Source organism: Prionailurus bengalensis, chromosome D4 (genome assembly GCF_016509475.1).
Source record: "Prionailurus bengalensis isolate Pbe53 chromosome D4, Fcat_Pben_1.1_paternal_pri, whole genome shotgun sequence".
Taxonomy (NCBI): Eukaryota; Metazoa; Chordata; class Mammalia; order Carnivora; family Felidae; genus Prionailurus; species Prionailurus bengalensis.
The window spans coordinates 57,877,975-57,897,333 of NC_057359.1; the positions used below are offsets into that span (position 1 = coordinate 57,877,975).

Here is a 19,359-nt window from a genome sequence, read left to right on the forward strand (position 1 = left end):
GGAGGCCTCTTGAATAAAAAATGTTTATCCTATAGAATAATTTTGATAGTCTTTATCTCTTTGGGCATCCCTTTAGAGTACAGTCATGGCAATATTTTGCTGCCCTTTATCTATTTCCCAATTGAAAATGTTTATCATGTTAAAATCACCATTTAAAAATTTCTGTGAAGTTAAAAGGAATAGAATATTGAATTAAGTAAGCCTGATGTCTCAAAGGATCATCTATAATATTTGTGTAATACCAGAATATATCAGTAATACAGTCATGATAAATCTTGTTAAAATTGGAAATGTATGGGTTTCCTTAAGCCCAATCAAGTATTCAACTTTTCATTGACTTTAAGGTATGCTCGTATTCCATCGCTAAAAGTTTTCCTGACCAAGAAGAATATTCTAAAAATAATGTACATTTCCATAGTCCATTTTTAAAGTATCTGTGATTTTTAAATATCTTTGATAAGCCCAAAGCAATAAAAAAGTACATATCTTATGGCATTTTTGTACTGAGCTATAGCTACCTTTGGAGTATAGGTCCTTAATCAGCACCTTCTCATGGAACATGGAATTTTTCATTTGAGAGAATATGTTTTGGTCAGTAAACCAAACCAGTTCTTTAACTTAGTGGAATTTCTATTACATAATCTTTAATAGCCACACAGTACCTATAAGACTTGTGTAAAGTATATATGTAATATCATAAAACAATGACATTGAACAATGCCATCTCTCTCAGCTAATTTTTGTTTGTATAGGTTGCAAATTGGGAGAAGCCTCTGATTTCATCGTCCGTCAAGGGACACTAATCCAGGTGCCATCATCTGCAGGGGAAGTTGGTTGTTACAAAATTTGCTCATGTGGACAAAGTGGACTCTTGGAAAACTGTATGGAGATGCATTGTATAGATCTCCAGAAGTCATGTATTGTTGGAGGAAAAAGAAAAAGTGAGTCTTGGACTGTATTTATTTGCTTTTTGTTTTAATATGAGATTATTTATCTTAATTTTGTAGGATGGGCATTGGATAGATTCCCACCAAAGAGTAAGGTCTATACATCAGATCTCCAGGGCAGTATTTTTCAAACTGTACTCTATAGGACACTAGGACTTCTAAGGAACCCTCTTAAGAGCCTCCTCACGAAGAGACTAATGACTAATAATAATTAATTAGTACTTACTGAGCTTTTAGTTGTGTGCCAAGCACTATGCTAAGTCTTGGCCTGTGTTATCTCATGTGAGCCTCCCAATTGCTCTTTGATTTCAGTACTCTTATGAAGAAGCTGATGCTCAGAGAGATCACCCAGCTAGTCAGTGACAAAACAGAATTCAGTCCCAGGCCTATCTGACTCTAGAGCCCGTGTACTCCACAGGCAAGGACACAGGTGTGCTCCTTCTCCTCAAGTGTGTGTCTTTAACGGAAGTAAAAGTCAGAGTTTGACGTCATGGAAAGCGAACTGGAGGACGGAAACTACACTGTTGACTAAGCATTGGGAGAGAGCACATTATGAAGTGCCACCCTTTTATATACATACAATGGAATATTACTCAGCCATCAAAAAGATTGGAGTCTTTCCATTTGCAATGATGGGGATGGAACTAGAGCATATTATGCTGTGAAATAAGCCAATCAGAGAAAGAAATACCATGAGATCATTCATATGTGGAATTTTAGAAACCAAAGAGATGAACATAGGGGAAGGAAAAATAAAATAAAAACAGAGAGAGATAAACCATAAGAGACTCTTAACAATAGAGAACAAACTGAGGGTTGCTGGAGGCAGATGGATGGGAGGTGGGCTAAATGGGTGATGGGCATTAAGGAGGGCACTTGTGGCAAACACTGGGTGTTATATGTAAGTGATGAGTCACTAAATTCTACTCCTGAAACAAACACTACACTATATGTTAACAAACTTGAATTTAAGTAAAATCTTGGGGACACCTGGGTAGCTCAGCCATAAGTGTCCAACTCTTTTTTTTTATGTTTATTTATTTTTGAGAGAGAGAGAGAGACAGAGCACAAGTGGGGGAGGGGCAGAGACAGAGAGGGAAACACAGAATCCGAAACAGGTTCCAGGCTCTGAGCTGTCAGCACAGAGCCCAATGCAGGGCTAGAACTCGGGAACGATGAGATCATAACCCGAGCCGAAGTTGGATGCTTAACCGCCTGAGCCACCCAGGCGCCCCTTAAGTGTCCAACTCTCAATTTCGGCTCAGGTCCTGACCTCACAGTCATGAGATCCAGCCCGCATTGGGCTCCACACTGGGCATGGAGACTGCTTAAGATTCTCTCTCTCCTCTGTCTCCCTCCTCATCTGCCCCTCCCTAACACTTGCTCCAAATAAATAAATAAAGTCTTGGAAGAAAAAAAAAAAACAACACCCTTTGATGCCCTCTCTAAAAGTCTGAGGGTCTTGCTTTCTCACTGCTACTTTAATCATCTTTTGCTTATAGCCCTAACAACTGATACATGACCTTAAAAATTGTGGGGAAAAAAAATGCTACTTTTGAGAATGTACTCCCCCACAGCTGTTCACTCTGCTACCCTCATCCCTGTCTCCACCCCCATCCCCATCGATCAGAGTAGTTCAGCTTTTATATAACTCCTGGTTTTACTCTTCTGCGTGAGATCTTACTAGAAAGAAGGGTGCTTTTGGCTAAAAAGAGACTGCAAGTGTCTGCCCTAGAACAAGTCAGGTATTCTTTTTTTTTAACTTTATTTTTTGAGAGAGAGAGAGAGAGAGAGAGTGAGTGGGGTAGGGGCAGAAAGAAAGGGAGAATGAGAATCCCAAGCAGACTCTGTGTTGTCAGCACAGAGCCTGACTTGGACTCAATCTCACAAACCATGAGATCGTGACCTGAGCCAAGATCAAGAGTTGGACACTTAATCGACCCAGGCACCCCCAAGTATTCATTTTTTAATCCATATTCTACTTAGCCAAAGTGTAGGGTAGGTACCTTGTATCACAGAATATTTCTGAGGGTAAACATTCCTTCCATAGATTTCCACTGATTAAATGCATATTTTTTACAGAAGAACATACTAGTGCCTTTTGGGGCTAAAATCGCATGAGGGACTGAGGTCATACCGTATATGATCAGATGAGGGAGAATGTGATCCACAGAAGGGAGCAAACCAAGTGGTGCTCTTCAAGGACCTAGTCACTCCTGCCAGGGCATCAGGAGAGTCTTTGATTCAAAGATGGCATCAGGGCTGGTTCGGGAAAGTTGAGCAAAGTTCCAGAAGGAGGAGAGGACCATTTGAGGCAGAAGGGACAGCCAAAAGCATTCTCAGAGAATAGGGAGCCGTCTAGTTAGACTAGCACATTAGGGGTTTGGAGGGATATGGTGGGAGTTAAATATTAAAATATAAATATCACAGATTTAACTCCCCTGTTTGTATATTCAGAAGTGATCTTTCAAGAATTTGTTTTATATTTTTATTTAGGGGCGCCTGGGTGGCTCAGTCAGTTAAGCGGCCAACTTCGGCTCAGGTCATGATCTCACGGTCCGTGAGTTTGAGCCCCGCGTCGGGCTCTGTGCTGACAGCTCAGAGCCTGGAACCTGTTTCATATTCTGTGTCTCCCTCTCTCTGACCCTCACCAGTTCATGCTCTGTCTCTCTCTGTCTCAAAAATAAATGTTAAAAAAAAAATTTAAACTATTACATTTTTAATTTATGATTTATTTATAAATGCATGAAATAAATCAACATTTTATGTCTCTTTTTCTCAGGTCATGGGACATCCTTTAACATTGACTGCAATATCTGTTCTTGTTTTGCTGGCAATTTGGTGTGTTCTACCCGCCTGTGCCTCAGTGAGCACAGTTCAGAAGATGACCGTCGCACCTTCACAGGTAACCATGGTCACCCAGAACCTATCCCCAGCAGCCATCATCTCTTTTTTTTTTTTTTTTTTCCACGTTTTTTTAAATTTATTTTTGGGACAGAGAGAGACAGAGCATGAACGGGGGAGGGGCAGAGAGAGAGGGAGACACAGAATCGGAAACAGGCTCCAGGCTCCGAACCATCAGCCCAGAGCCCGACGCGGGGCTCGAACTCACGGACCGCGAGATCGTGACCTGGCTGAAGTCGGACGCTTAACTGACTGCGCCACCCAGGCACCCCAGCCATCATCTCTTTGTACCCATTTCCCTTCAAGGCAGCTTTGATGGTCTTGCCATAACCACAGATGTACCTAGTAAGATAAATACATAATCCGAGAGCAAGGTACTTTTCCTCTCTGGATCTGTTTCCTCCTCTATGAACTGAAGGCATTAAACTAAATGTTTTCTTAGGACCCTTCCAGCTCTAATATTCTTGAATTCTATGAGTCAAAATGAACAGGGCCCGTGATTGGGATGGTTTTGGTTAAATGGGACTTTTCTACCTGCCAAAATACCTCATCTCCCCCTACCATTGTGTGTGTGTGTGTGTGTGTGTGTGTGTGTTTTACTGCTAATTTTTTTAAAATTAGTTAATTTGTTTATTGTTTAATTTACATTCAAGTTAGTTGGCACATGATGCAACAATGATTTCAGGAGTAATGCCTCTACCATTATGTTATAAAATGTCCATGTATTTTCTAAGTTTATTTCTGTTCTAATGTTTTTCTCATCACCTTCTTCCCTGAACTGCCTTAGCTTACTGGTTCATTAGGTAGAGACCCCTATAAAGCTATAGGTAGAAAAAGAAGAATCCTCCTTCCAATCTAGTGTATAAAATCTAGAATTATGGCATGCCTGGGTGGCTCAGTCTGTTGAGCATCTGACTTCAGCTCAGGTCATGATCTCACGCTCTGTGAGTTGGAGCCCCACGTTGGGCTCTGTGCTGACAGCTCAGAGCCTGGAGCCTGCTTCAGATTCTGTGTCTCCCTCTCTCCCTGCCCTTCCCCCACTCATGCTCTGTCTCTCTGTCTCAAAAATAAATAAAAACACTGGGGCGCCTGGGTGGCGCAGTCGGTTAAGCGTCCGACTTCAGCCAGGTCACGATCTCGCGGTCCGTGAGTTCGAGCCCCGCGTCGGGCTCTGGGCTGATGGCTCGGAGCCTGGAGCCTGTTTCCGATTCTGTGTCTCCCTCTCTCTCTGCCCCTCCCCCGTTCATGCTCTGTCTCTCTCTGTCCCAAAAATAAATGTTGAAAAAAAAAAATTCTTTAAAAAAAAAACATTAAAAAAATTGTTCTTTTTAATCTAGAATTTAGATGTTTGAAGTCTGGCTTAGGGGATTTCTGGAATTTCAAAAGGTAATTAATACCGAAAACAAGACAAAGAAAGATTGTAAACTCTTCATGTAGGCTCCTTCCACTCTCATCTCATTAGGGAAGAGGAAGAACAAGAAAGAAACTTGCAAATTATTGTAATTTTGAGACTTAAGCATTTTTATGAACGTCTTGTTGGGCTGGGACAATATCTGAATCCCAAGAAATGTGGTACACTTTGTGGCCAGTAAAATCTCCTTAGAATCTGCTAGCTAAACAGTCACTAACTTAATTTACTCCAGAACATGAGGGACTGTGCACTACAGGGAAAAGGGTCCTGCTAGTTGTAAAGTTCATCTTCCAAAAACATTTAGATATAAATAAGTAAGTAGTCTTCTGTGTAAGTCTTTAGTTCACTCTTCATTCCCACATGGTTTTATGGTCTCTCTAAGCAGAATGAACTGCTCTCATCAAAGCAGAGCAGATAGAGGATAATAATAAGAATAACAATGATGACAATAAAGCATCAAGATTGACACTCAAGGTGGAGAGAGGGTGGGGTGGAGTTAGTCCTGCCTTTACTTCCCCAGCAGCCTGCTGTTCACTTCTTACTTCTGATTTCCTTTTTATTTCCAGTGGGCTGGAGGTACAAGGTTGGCAAATCCCTAATCTATACTCCTCCCACCCCGCTCCATGTGTAAATAAGTTCAGGGAAAGAAGAATCAACTTGCTGCTGCAATGGCATGAAATGGGGTAAAGGAGGCTACCTGGTTTCTCTTTACCTGGAATCAAAGGTAGTCCAGATCTGGAGAAAAGCATCTACCAATAGATACCCAGAGACTGTGCTGTTGCTGTTAACAACTATAGCTGTCTCTCAAGAAAAAAGCATCGCTTCTCAGTAGCCTTTTTACTTACTGGAGCATAATCCCAGCATCATAAAGCATAGGAATGTTAGGAAAGTACCATTCTTGATTGATTACTCATAAAAATTTTTAAGTCTCAAAATTTAAGTAATTTCCCAAGTTACCTTCCTGTTCTTTTGGTATTACCCTTTAACATTCCAGAGATCCCGCAAGCCATACTTTATACATACTTTATACATACTAAATTGAGAGGAGCATTCTTCTCCTACCTATAGCTTTTTTTATATGGGTTTCTACCCCTGGGATCAAGGCCAGGAAACCCTCAATTAGGTGGTAATAAATGGAACAAAGGAAAGCCATTATGCAGACAAATGGCTTTTCAGAGCCTCACCACCTGTAAAAACACTGTCAGGGATTGGAGTGATGCTTTTTCCTGACTCAATCCACAATTCTGTTTTAACTTGAGACCTCCATGTTAATTAGGAAATATGAGGGGCAAGGGAATGTACAAGTGCCCATCAGTGAGTCTGTATCCTCTCCACAGGTCTGCCCTGTAACTGTGCAGATCAGTTTGTCCCCGTGTGTGGGCAGAATGGACGCACTTACCCCAGCGCCTGCATTGCTCGCTGTGTGGGCCTCCAAGACCATCAGTTTGAGTTTGGATCGTGCATCTCAAAGGATCCATGTAATCCTAATCCCTGCCCCAAAAACCAAAGGTAAACTAAATGGGTCCTTATCTTTTTCTTTTTTTTTTTTTTTGTAAGTTTTTATTTTAATCCCGCAGTGCTCATCACCTATTTTACCCATCCCCACCCACCCACCTCCCCTCTGATAACCATCAGTTTGTTCTCTATAATTAAGAGTCTGTTTCTTGGTTTGTGTGTGTGTGTCTCTCTCTCTTTTCCCTTCCTTGTTTGTTTTGTTTCTTAAATTCCACATCTGAGTGAAATCATGTAGTATTTGTTTCTCTCCAACTGACTTATTTCACTTATTTAGCATTGTACTCTCTATCTCCATCCATGTTGTTGCAAATGGCAAGATTTTATTCTCTTTTATGGCTGAGTAATATTCCTTGTATATATATACCACCTCTTTATCCATTCATCACTTGATGGACATTGGACTGCTTCCATAGTTTGCCTATCGTAAATAATGCTGCTATAAACATAGAGGCACATGTATCCCTTTGAATTAGTGTTTTTATATTTTTTGGGTAAATACCCAGAAGTGCAATTGCTGGATCATAGGGTAGTTCTATTTTTGAAGAACTTCCATATTGTTTTCCAGAGTAACTGCACCAGTTTGCATTCCCACCAGCAGTGCAAGAGGGTTCCTTTTTCTCTGCATGCTCACCAACACCTGTTGTTTCCTGTGTTGTGGTTTTAGCCATTCTGATAGGTGTGAGATGGTATCTCAGTGTAGCTTTGATTTGCATTTCCCTGATGATAAGTGATGAGCATCTTTTCATATAGATTGGCCATCTGTACGTCTTATTTAGAGAAATGTCTGTTCATGTCTTTTGCTCATTTTTTAATTGGATTATTTGCTTTTTGGGGGGTGTTGACTTTTATAATTTCTTTATGTATTTTAGATACTAACCCTTTAATCAGATATGTCATTTGCAAAACCTTCTCCCACCATGTAGATTCCCTTTTAATTTTGTTGATTGTTTCCTTTGCTGTGCTGAAGCTTTTTATTTTGATGTAGTCCCACTAGTTTACTTTTGTTTTTATTTCCCTTGCCTCAGGGGACCCATCTAGAAAAAAGTTGCTATGGCCAACATCAGAGAAATTAGAGCCTGTGCTCTCTTCTAGGATTTGTATGGTTTCAGGTTTCATATTTAAGTCTCTAATCCATTTTGAATTTAGTTTTGTGTATGGTGTAAGAAATGGTCCAGTGTCTTCCTCTGGCATGCTGTCTAGTTTCCCCAAAACCATTTGTTGAAGAGACTATCTTTTTCCCACTGGGTATTCTTTCCTGCATTGTCAAAGATTAATTGACCGTATAATTGTGGGTTCATTTCTAGATTTTCTATTCTGTTCAGTTGATCTATGTGTTTATTGTTGTGCCAGTACTATACGGTTTTGATTACTACAGCTTTGTAAAGTAACGTGAAGTCTAGAATTATAATGCCTGTGGCTTGGCTTGGCTTTTTCAAGATTGTTTTGGCTATTCGGGGTCCTTTGTGGTTCCAAACAAATTTTAAGATGATTTGTTCTAGTTCTGTGAAAAATGCTATTGATATTTTGACAGAGACTACATTAAATGTGTAGGTTGCCTTGGGTGATACAGACATTTAAACAATATTTGTTCTTCCAATCCATGAGCATGGAATGTCTTTCCATTTCTTTGTGTCATCTTTAATTTCATGCATCAGTGTTTTATGGTTTTTAGAGTACAGGTCTTTCACCCCTTTGGTTAGGTTTATTCATAGGTATCTTATTATTTTTGGTGCAATTGTAAATGGAATTGTTTCCTTAATTGCTCTTTGTGCTGCTTCATTATTGGTGTATAGAATTGCAACAGATATCTGTAGATTGATTTTATGTCTTGTGACTTTACTGAATTCATTTATCAGTTCTAGCAGTTTGTTGGTGGAGTCCTTTGGGTCTTCTATATATAGTGTCATGTCTTCTGCAAATAGTGAAAGTCTTAACTTCTTACTTACTGATTTGAATGCCTTTTATTTCTTTTTGTTGTGTGATTGCTGTGGCTAGGGCTTCTAGTACTATGTTGAATAAAAGTAGTGAGACTAAACATCCTTGTCTTGTTCCTGACCTTAGGGAAAAGCCTCTCAGTTGATCCCCATTGAGGAGGATGTTAACTGTCAGTTTTGCATATACAATCTTTATTATTTTGAGTTATGTTCCCTCTAAACCTACCTTGTTGAGGGTTTTTATCATCAATGAATGTTGTATGTTGTCAAATTTTTTTTCCTGCATCTGTTGGAATGATCACATGGTTCTTACCCATTCTCTTACTGATGTGATATGTCACATTGATTGATTTGCAAGTATTGCAGCCCAGGAATAAATCCCACTTAATCATGGTATATGATTGTTTTTTTAAATGTATTATTGGAGGGGTGCCTGGGTGGCACAGTCGGTTAAGCGTCCGACTTCAGCCAGGTCACGATCTCGTGGTCCGTGAGTTCGAGCCCTGCATCGGGCTCTGGGCTGATGGCTCGGAGCCTGGAGCCTGTTTCCGATTCTGTGTCTCCCTCTCTCTCTGCCCCTCCCCCGTTCATGCTCTGTCTCTCTCTGTCCCAAAAATAAATAAAAAACGTTGAAAAAAAAAATTTTTTTAATGTATTATTGGATTCAATTTGCTAGCATTTTATTGAGGATTTTTGCATCTGTGTTGATCACACATATTGGCCTGCAGTTCTCTTTTTGTGGTGTCTTTATCTGGTTTTGATATCAGGGTAATGCTGGCCTCAAAGAATGAATTTAGTTTTCCTTCCTTTTCAATTTTTTTGAATAGTTTGAGAAGAAGAGATATTAACTCCTTTTTAAATGTTTAGTAGAATTCGCTTGGTCCTGAACTTTTGTTTGTTGGAAGTTTTTTGATTATTGATTCAGTTTCTTTGCTGATGATCGGTCTGTTCAAATTTTCTATTTCTTCCTATTTTAGTTTTGGTAGGTATGTCTTTCTAGGTTGTCTAATTTGTTGGCATATAGTTTTCTAAAATTCTCTTATAATTGTATTTCTGTGGTGTTGTTATTTCTCCTCTTTCATTTATGATTTTATTTATTTGGATCCTTTCCCTTTTTTTTCTTGATAAGTCTGGCTGGAGTTTTATCAATTTTATTGATTTTTTTCAAAGAACCAGCTCCTAGTGGCATTAATATGCTTTATTGTTTTTGTTTTGTTTTGTTTATCTATCATTTATTTGTGTTCTAATCCTTATTATTTCCTTCCTTCTGCTGGTTTTAGATTTTGTATGTTCTTTTTCTAGCTCTTTTAGGTATAAGGTTAGGTTGTTTATTTGAGATTTTTGTTGCTTCTTGAGATAGGCCTGTATTGCTATAAACTTTCCTCCTAGAACCACTTCTGCTGTATCCCAAAGGTTGTGAACTGTTGTGTTTCGTTTTCATTTGTTTCCATGTACTTTATTTCTTTTATTTCCTGGTTGACCCATTTACTGTTTAGTAGTATGTTATTTAACCTCCATGTATTTGTGGTCTTTCCAGATTTTTCTTATGGTTGACATCTAGTTTCATAGTGTTGGGCTCAGAAAAGATGCATGGTATGACTTTGATCTTTTTAAATTTTTTGAGGCTTCTTTTGTGCCTTAATATGTGATCTATTCTGGAGAATGTTCCATCTGCACTTGAAAAGATTGTATATTCTGCTGTTTTATTTAGTACGGAATGTTCTCAATATATCTGTTAAATTTATCTGCTCCAGTGTGTCATTCAGAGCCGTTGTTTCCTTGTTGATTTTCTGCTTAGATGATCTGTCCATTAATGTAAGTGGGGTGTTAAAGTCCCCTACTATTATTGTATCATTATCCATTATTACTTGTACATTTATATTAACCATTTTATGTATCTGGGTGCTTGTATCTGGGTGCTTCCAAGTCGGGTGCATAAATATTTACAATTGTTATAACTTCTTGTTGGATTGTCCCCTTTGTTATTATATAGTGTTCTTCTTTGTCTCTTGTTACACTCTTTGTTTTAAAGTCTATTTTGCTGATACAAGTATTGCTACTCTAGCTTTTTTTTGACATGCATTTGGATGATGTTTCTCCATCCCCCCACTTTCAATCTGCAGGTGTGGTTAGGTCTAAAATGAGTCTCTTGTAGGCAGCATATAGATAGGTCTTGTTTTCTTATCCATTCTGTCACCCTGTGTCTTTTGATTGGGCCATTTAGTCCATTTACAGTCAAAGTAATTATTGATAGATATGTATTTATTGCCATTTTATTGCCTGTGTAGTGGTGCTTTCTGGAAATTTTCTCTGATCCTTTCTTGTTTTTCTCTCTTTCATGGTTTGCTGATTTTCTTTAGTGATGTATTTTAATTTTTTTCTTTTTATTCTTTACATATTTATTAGTGGTTTTGATTTGTGGTTACCATTAGGTTTGTATATAACCCCTTCTGCATATAGCAGTCTATATTAAGTTGATGTTTGTTTAAATTTGAACAAATTCTTTATTCCTCCCCTCCCCACATTTTAGGTGTATGGTATCATATTTTATATCATTTCATTTTATGAGTTCCTTGACTGAGTTTTTACAGAAATACTCATTTTTATTGCTCTTGTGTTTCCTATCTTTATAAGCCATTTTGGTCTTTCCTTTTCACTCAAACACTACCCTTAAATAATTATTTCAGGGCTGGTTTAGTTGTCATGAATCTCTTTAGTTTTGTTTGTCTGGGAAGCTCTTTATCTCTCCTTCTATTCTGAATGATAACCTTGCTGGGTAGAGTATTCTAGGCTGCAGGTCTTTCCCATTCAGCACTTTGAATATATCCTTTCTGGCTGGGAAAATTTCTGCTGAAAAATCATCTGATAGCCTTATGGAGTTTCCTTTGTATGTAACTGTCTTCTTTTGTCTTGTGGCTTTTTTAAAACTTTATTTATTTTGAGAGAGAGAGAGAGAGAGAGAGAGAGAGAGAGAGAAGCAGAGAGAGAGGGAGAAAGAGAATCCCAAGCAGGCTCTGCACTGTCAGCACAGAACCTGACATAGGGCTCAATCCCACAACCTTGGGATCATGACCTGAGCCAACCAAGAGTCGTATGCTCAACCAGCTGAGCCACCCAGGTGCTCCAATATTTTTTTCTTTATCACCATATCTTGCCATTTTAATTACAATATATCTTGGTGTGGATCTTTCTGTTGATTTTGTTGGGGGTTCTCTGTGCCTCCTGGATCTGGATATCTGTTTCCTTCCCCAGATTAGAGAAATTTTCAGCTATTGTTTCTTCAAATAAATTCTCTGCCCACTTTTTCTCTCTTCTTCTTTGGGATTCCTATAATACAAATACTATTACATTTGATGGAATCACTGAATTCCCTAGGTCTATTTTCATTTTGCATAATTCTTTTTTCTCTCTTTTGTTTAGCTTGATTACTTTCCATTACTCTGTCTTCTAGATCATTAATTCATTCCTCTGTTTCTTCCAACCTGCTGTTCATTCCACCAGGCATGTTTTTTGTTTCATTTATTGAGCCCTTTATCTCTACTATGTTATTTCTTATCTCTGTGTTAAGGGTCTCACTGATGTCTTCCACTCTTTTCTCAATTCTAATGAGTATCCACATGATCATTGCTTTAAATTCTCCATCAGCATGTTACTTCTATCTGTTGTACTTCAATCTCTGGCCATGCCCGTGTCCTGTTCTTTCATTTTGGATAAATTCATCTGTCTTCTCATGTTGTCTAAGTCTCTATGCCTGTTTCTGGGTGTTAGGAAAGTCAGCTATGTCTCCTGTTCTTAAGAATGGTGGCTTTATGAAGAGGTCCTGTAGTGCCCTGCAGTATAATGTCCCCTATTCTCCAGGACCTGCTTCTGGGAGTGTCTCCAATGTGTGCTGCATGTGCTCTGCTGTTTTATCCTGGCTACTTTATCCTTCAGGCCAGTCGTATGCAGAGGCTCTTTGCCTGTTGTGGGCACTATTTGGTCCTGGTCTGAAAGTGGGGCATTTTAACTAGTTGTGCTCTGGTCTGTTTGTGAAATGATACATGTTGCCACTGCTACTGGAACCAAGTCTCTGCAAAATTCCCACATGGGAAGATGCATCGTGAGCAGGGGTTTGGGCCAGTCTTCTGCAGGAGGGGGCCCACCACACTGGGACTCAGGCAAGTGTGACTGGGAAGGATGATTCCACCAGAGCATGATGGGGCAGAGCTTGGTGTAAGCAAGTTAAGTTGCAGGTGTTGGTGCTGCATTGGTTCCCAAAGGTGGTCCTGTGCTTATGTTGAGGGGTGGGGGAGGAAAATGGCACCTGTGAATTCTTTTTTTCATGGAGATTCCTCCATGAAATGCTGTCTCTCGGGGACATACTCTGAGATGAGTGAATAACCTCCCTACTGTGTGCTCCAGGTGCTCTTCGGTTTGCTGTTTCCATGCTGTCTGTCCATAGGCTTTTTGCCCTCCTTTTCTTCCAGAACAGCCCCAATGTCCTCTGAGCTCTACCAGAACCAACCACACTAACCTTTAAAACTCCAGGCTTTAAGCCCCACTGGTTGCAAGAACTCATGAAATTTGAGCCCTCTCATTTTCCAAGCCAATTGCCGCAGGGATTTGTCTTCCCCAAGCACTCCCCTGTGTGCCAGTTTGTTTCTCACCTTTCTCTGTGACCATGGCTGCCACAGGCCACAATCTATTTCTCTCCCAAGCTGTGTCTGAGTGGTAGGATATATTCAACATGCTGAACTGGAAAAAATATGCAGCCAAAAAGTCTTTATTCAGGAAGGCTGTCATTCAGAATAGAAGTGGAGATAAAGAGTTTCCCAGACAAACAAAAATTAAAGGGGTTCATGACCACTAAACCAGCCCTGCAAGAAATTTTAAGGGGGGACTCTCTGAGAGGAGAAAAGATGAAACAAAACAAAAAAAGACAAAAAGCAGCAAAGACTAGAAAGGACCAGAGAACACCACCAGAAATTCCAACTCTACAGGCAGCACAATGGCAATAAATTCATATCTTTCAGTACTCACTCTAAATGTCAATGGACTAAATGCCCCAATTAAAAGATATAAAGGGGCGCCTGGGTGGCTCTGTCGGTTGAGTGTCCGACTTCAGCTCAGGTCACGATCTCGCAGTCCATGAGTTCGAGACCCACGTCGGGCTCTGGGCTGATGGCTCAGAGCCTGGAGCCTACTTCCAATTCTGTGTCTCCCTCTCTCTCTGCCCCTCCCCCATTCACGCTGTCTCTCTCTGTCTCAAAAATAAATAAATGTTAAAAAAAATTAAAAAAAAAAGATATAGGGTAACAGAATGGATAAGAAAACAAGATCCATCTATTTGCTGTTTACATGAGACCTATTTTAGACCTAAAGATACCTTCAGATTGAAAGTAAGGGGATGGAGAACCATATACCATGTTAATGGATACCAAAAGAAAGTCGGAGTAGCCATACTTATATCAGACAATCTAGATTTTAAAATAGACTGTAGCAAGAGATGAAAAAGGGCATTATATCATAATTAAGGGGTCTATCCACCAAGAAGATCTAACAATTATAAACATTTGTGTTCCAAATGTAGAGGCACCCAAAGATATAAATCAATTCATCACAAACATAAAGAAACTCATTGATACTAATGCCATAATAGTAGGGGACTTCAACACCCCACTTATAGCAATGGACAGATCATCTAAACAGAAAGTCAACAAGGAAACAATGGCTTTGAATGACACACTGGACCAGATGGACTTAACAGGTATATTCAGAACATTTCATCCTAGAGCAGCAGAATACATATTCTTCTAGAGTGAACATAGAACATTCTCCTGAGTAGATCACATACTAGGATGCAAATCAGCCCTCAACAAGTATAAAAAGATCGAGATCATACTGTGCATATTTTCAGACCACAACGCTATGAAACTCTAAATCAACCCCAAGAAAAAATTTGGAAAGACAATGAACACTTGGAAATTAAAGAACATCCTACTAAACAATGAATGGGTTAACCAAGAAGTTGAAGAGGAAGTTAAGAAGTACATGGAAGCCAGTGAAAATGATAACACCACAGCCCAAAACCTCTGGGATGCAACAAAGATGGTCATAAGAGGGAAGTATATAGCAACCCAGGCCTTCCTAAAGAAGGAAGAAAGGTCTCAGATACACAACCTAACCTTACACCTTAAAGAGCTGGGAAAAGAACAGCAAATAAATCCCAAAACCAGCAGAAGAATAAAGATTAGAGCAGAAATCAATGCCGTCAAAATAAAAAAACAGTAGAACAGATCAATGAAACCGGGAGTTGTTTCTTTAAAAAAATTAACAAAATTGATAAACCCCTAGCCAGTTTGATCAAAAAGAAAAAGGAAAGGACCCAAATAAATAAAATCAAGAATGAAAGAGGAGAGATCACAACCAACACTGCAGAAATACAAACAATAATGAGAGAATATTATGAGCAATTATATGCCAATACATTGGGCAATCTGAAAGAAGCGGACAAATTTCTAGAAACATATAAACTACGAAAACTTAAACAGGAAGGAATAGAAAATTTGAACAGACCCATAACCAGTAAAGAAATTGAATTAATAATTTAAAAAACCTCCCCAAAAACAAGAGTCCAGGGCCGAAAGTCTTTCCAGGGGAATTCTACCAAACATTTAAAGAAGAGTTAACACCTATTCTTTTTAAGCTGTTCCAAAAAAAAAAAAAAAAAAAAAGGAAGGAAAACTTCCAAACTCATTCTATGAGGCCAGCATTACCTTGATTCCAAAACCAGACAAATATCCCACTAAAAAGGATAACTATAGACCAATTTCCATGATGAACATGGATGCAAAAATTCTCAAGATACTAGCCAACTGGATCCAACAATACATTAAAGAAATTATTCACCATGACCAAGTGGAATTTATACCTGGGATGCAGGGCAGTCAGTGCAAAAACAATCAATGTGATACATCACATCAATAAAAGGAAGGACAAGAACCACATGATCCTCTCAATAGGTGCAGAGAAAGCATTTGACAAAATACAGCATCTTTTCTTAATAAAAGCCCTCAAGAAAGTAGGGATAGAAGGATCATACCTCAAGATCATAAAAATCATCTATGAAAGACCCACAACTAATATCATCCTCAATGGGGAAAAACTGAGACCTTTTCCCCTAAGGTCAGAAACATGACAGAGATGTCCACTCTACCACTGTTATTCAATATAGTATTGGAAGTCTTAGCCTCAGCAATCAGACAACACAAAGAAATAAAACACATCCAAATCAGCACAGATGACATGATACTCTATATGGAAAACCCAAATGATTCCACCAAAAAACTGCGAGAACTGATCCATGAATTCAGCAAAGTTGCAGGATATAAAATCAATGCACAGAAATCAGTTGCATTTCTATTCACCAATAATGAAGCAGCAGAGAGAAATCAAAGAATCGATCCCATTTACAATTGCACCAAAAACCAAAAAAAGCCTAGGAATAAAACTAACCAAAGGGGTGAAAAATCTAAACACTGAAAACTATAGAAAGCTTATGAAAGAAATTAAAGAAGACACACAAAAAAATGGAAAAATATTCCATGCTCATGGATTAGAACAAATATTGTTAAAATGTCAATACTACACAAAGCAATCTACATATTCAATGCAATCCCTATCAAAATAACACCAGCAATCTTCACAGAGCTAGAACAAACAATCCTAAAATTTGTATGGAACCAGAAAATACCCCAAATAGCCTAAGCAATCCTGAAAAAGAAAACCAAAGCTGGAGGCATCACAATTCCAGACTTCAGTATGTATTACAAAGCTGTAATCATCAAAACAGTGTGATACTGGCACAAAAACAGACACTCAGATCAATGAAACAGAATAGAGAACTGAGAAATGGACCCACAAACATATGGCCATCTAATCTTTGACAAAGCAGGAAAGAATATCCAATGGAATAAAGACAGTCTCTTCAGCAAATGGTGTTGGGAAAACTGGACAGTGACATGCAGAAGAATGAACCTGGACCACTTTCTTACACCATACACAAAAATAAACTCAAAATGGATGAAAGACCTACATGTAAGACATGAATCCATCAAAATCCTCAAGGAGAAAGCAGGCAAAAACCTCTTTGACCTCAGCTGCAGCAACTTCTTACTCAACATGTCTCCAGAGGCAAGGGAAACAAAAGCAAAAATGAGTTATTGGAGCCTCATCAAGATAAAAAGCTTCTGCAAGGCAAAGGAAACAATCAGCAAAACTAAGAGGGAACTGATGGAATGGGAGAAGATATTTGCAAATGACATATCAGATAAAGGGGTAAATATCCAAAATCTATAAAGAACTTACCAAACTCAACAGCCAAAAAACAAATAATCCAGTGACAAAATGGGCAAAAGACATGAATAGACACTTTTCCAAAGAAGACATCCAGATGACTAACAGACACATGAAAAAATGCTCAACATCACTCATTATCAGGGAGATACAAATCAAAACCACAATGAGATACCACCTCACACCAGTCAGAATGGCTAAAATTAACAACTCAGGCAACAGATGTTGGTGAGGATGCAGAGAAAGAGGAACCCTTTTGTACTGTGGGTGGGAATGCAAACTGGTGCAGCCACTCTGGAAAACAGTATGGAGGTTCCTCAAGAAGTTACAAATAGAACGACCCTACGATCCAGCAATTGCACTACTAGGTATTTATCCAAAGGATACAGGTATGCTGTTTTAAAGGGGCATGTGTACCCCAGTGTTTATAGCAGCTCTATCAACAATAGCCAAAGTATGGAAAGAGCCCAAACATTCCTCGACAGATGAATGGATAAAAAATATGTGGTATGTGGGGCACCTGGGTGACTCTGTTGAGCATCCAACTTCAGCTCAGATAATGATTTCATGGTTTGCGAGTTCGAGCCCCACGTCAGGCTCTGTGCTAACTGCTCGGAGCCTGGAGCCTGCCTCAGATTCTGTGTCTCCCTTGCTCTCTGCCCCTCCCCCACTTGTACTCTGTCTCTGTCTCTCTCTCTCTCTCAAAAATAAATTTAAAAAAAATTTTAAAAAGATGTGGTATGTACATGCAACAGAGTATTACTCAGCCATCAAAAAGAATGAAATCTTGCCATTTGCAACAATGGATGGAACTGGAGGGTATTATGCTAAGCAAAATTAGTCAATCAGAGAAAGACAAATATCGTATGATTTCATTCATATGTGGAATTTAAGATACAAAACAGATGAATCTAAGGGAAGAGAATCAAAAATAGTATGAAAACAGGGAGGGGACAAAATCTAAGAGACTCCTAAATATGGAGAACAAACTGAGGGTTGCTGAAGGGGTTATGGGTGGGGAGATGTGCTAAATGGGCAAGGGGTATTAAGAAAGACACTTGGGATGAGCACTGGATGTTATATGTAGGGGATGAATCACTGGATTCTACTCCTGAAATCATTATTGCACTGTATGCTAACTAACTTGAATGTAAATTTAAAAATACATACATAGATACATACATCCGTACATACATAAGATGGGGAGATTGCCAGCAGGGTTGACAGTGGAAGAAAGGTGGTGTTGGTGAAGGCAGAGAGAACAACAGGAGCAAAGATCTTGACTGCTAGAAATGAGGAAATAGCGTGGTATCTCCTGGGAGCTATAGCAGTACTGTAAGACTAAAATGGAAAGTGCGAGGCACAGAATGGTAGCAGACAAGACGAGAGAAATGAATGTATTTTTATTATTAGCTGTTTGTGCCTGATAGTAATGGAAATTTCCTCCCACTTATCTACCTCCATTTTAGGGATTGGACATGAGAAATCTCTGGAAATGCAACTTCAGTATTGTGTGAAGTTATTTTTGTAGGGGCTCCTTTCTCTGCAGGTTCCTCATGAGCTGAGAGTATAGTTGACCTAGCCTTAATGATGGATTTCTGTATGTGGTAGCCATAGGGCAAGGGTCCTGCTGACTCTCTTAGGTTTAAGCCTCTAGAAAAGGAGTTTTCACTGGCTGCCTCGGAGGCCAGAACAGAACACACATTTTCCTTGTGAAGGATTTTATGGAGAATAAGCAATTTCTTCTCCATCCTAAAAACCGTGATGCAGTATAGAGGGAGGGGAAAATTCACATATGTTAAAAGAAATGGCAAAGAGAATTGGTCACCCATCTGGCAAAGTTTATACCATGAAAACTAAGCCCAAGAAGTTCCTATGGAAAGAAGACAGGGTACTGGGCATAAGGAATAAGAAATAAGCTGATAGGATAAGATAGTTGTATTGGGAGGTGACTTGAGGGTTGTTTTGGTGTTTGTTCATTTTCCTCTATTTGTTAACCCCTTTGAATAGGGCTGTTTTGCTTTTATAATGAAACAAAATCTCAAAATGGAAAGGTCTTGCTGGGTATAATACAAAACCAATGTAAAAAGAATAGATTGAAAAATGCAGCTACATGAAAATGAAAATTTTCTGCATAGTAACAAATTACAAATTGGAAGGAATATTGTGGGAAATCAAATAGCTCTGTCATGGTTAAAGAGATTATAGGGAACACATTACATGCTTTCTGGCCCTGCTGAAAACAGTGGACCAGTATCCAGTTAATGTGTATATAGGGATTGGGCCCTGCCTATTCTCATGAATTCCTTAGACC

At 39.1% G+C, this 19,359-nt stretch overlaps 1 protein-coding gene across 2 annotated transcripts in view; it reads left to right on the forward strand.

The window, feature by feature from the left end:
- The window catches only part of RECK (reversion inducing cysteine rich protein with kazal motifs), an 87,863-nt gene that overhangs the window by 51,595 nt on the left and 16,909 nt on the right, over nucleotides 1–19,359 (forward strand). For both annotated transcript variants that reach the window (XM_043567335.1, XM_043567336.1), the window contains 3 exons: nucleotides 753–941; nucleotides 3,730–3,852; nucleotides 6,600–6,771. In XM_043567335.1, coding sequence (XP_043423270.1) covers nucleotides 753–941; nucleotides 3,730–3,852; nucleotides 6,600–6,771 — 484 coding nt within the window. The remainder of the gene's footprint in view (nucleotides 1–752; nucleotides 942–3,729; nucleotides 3,853–6,599; nucleotides 6,772–19,359) is intronic.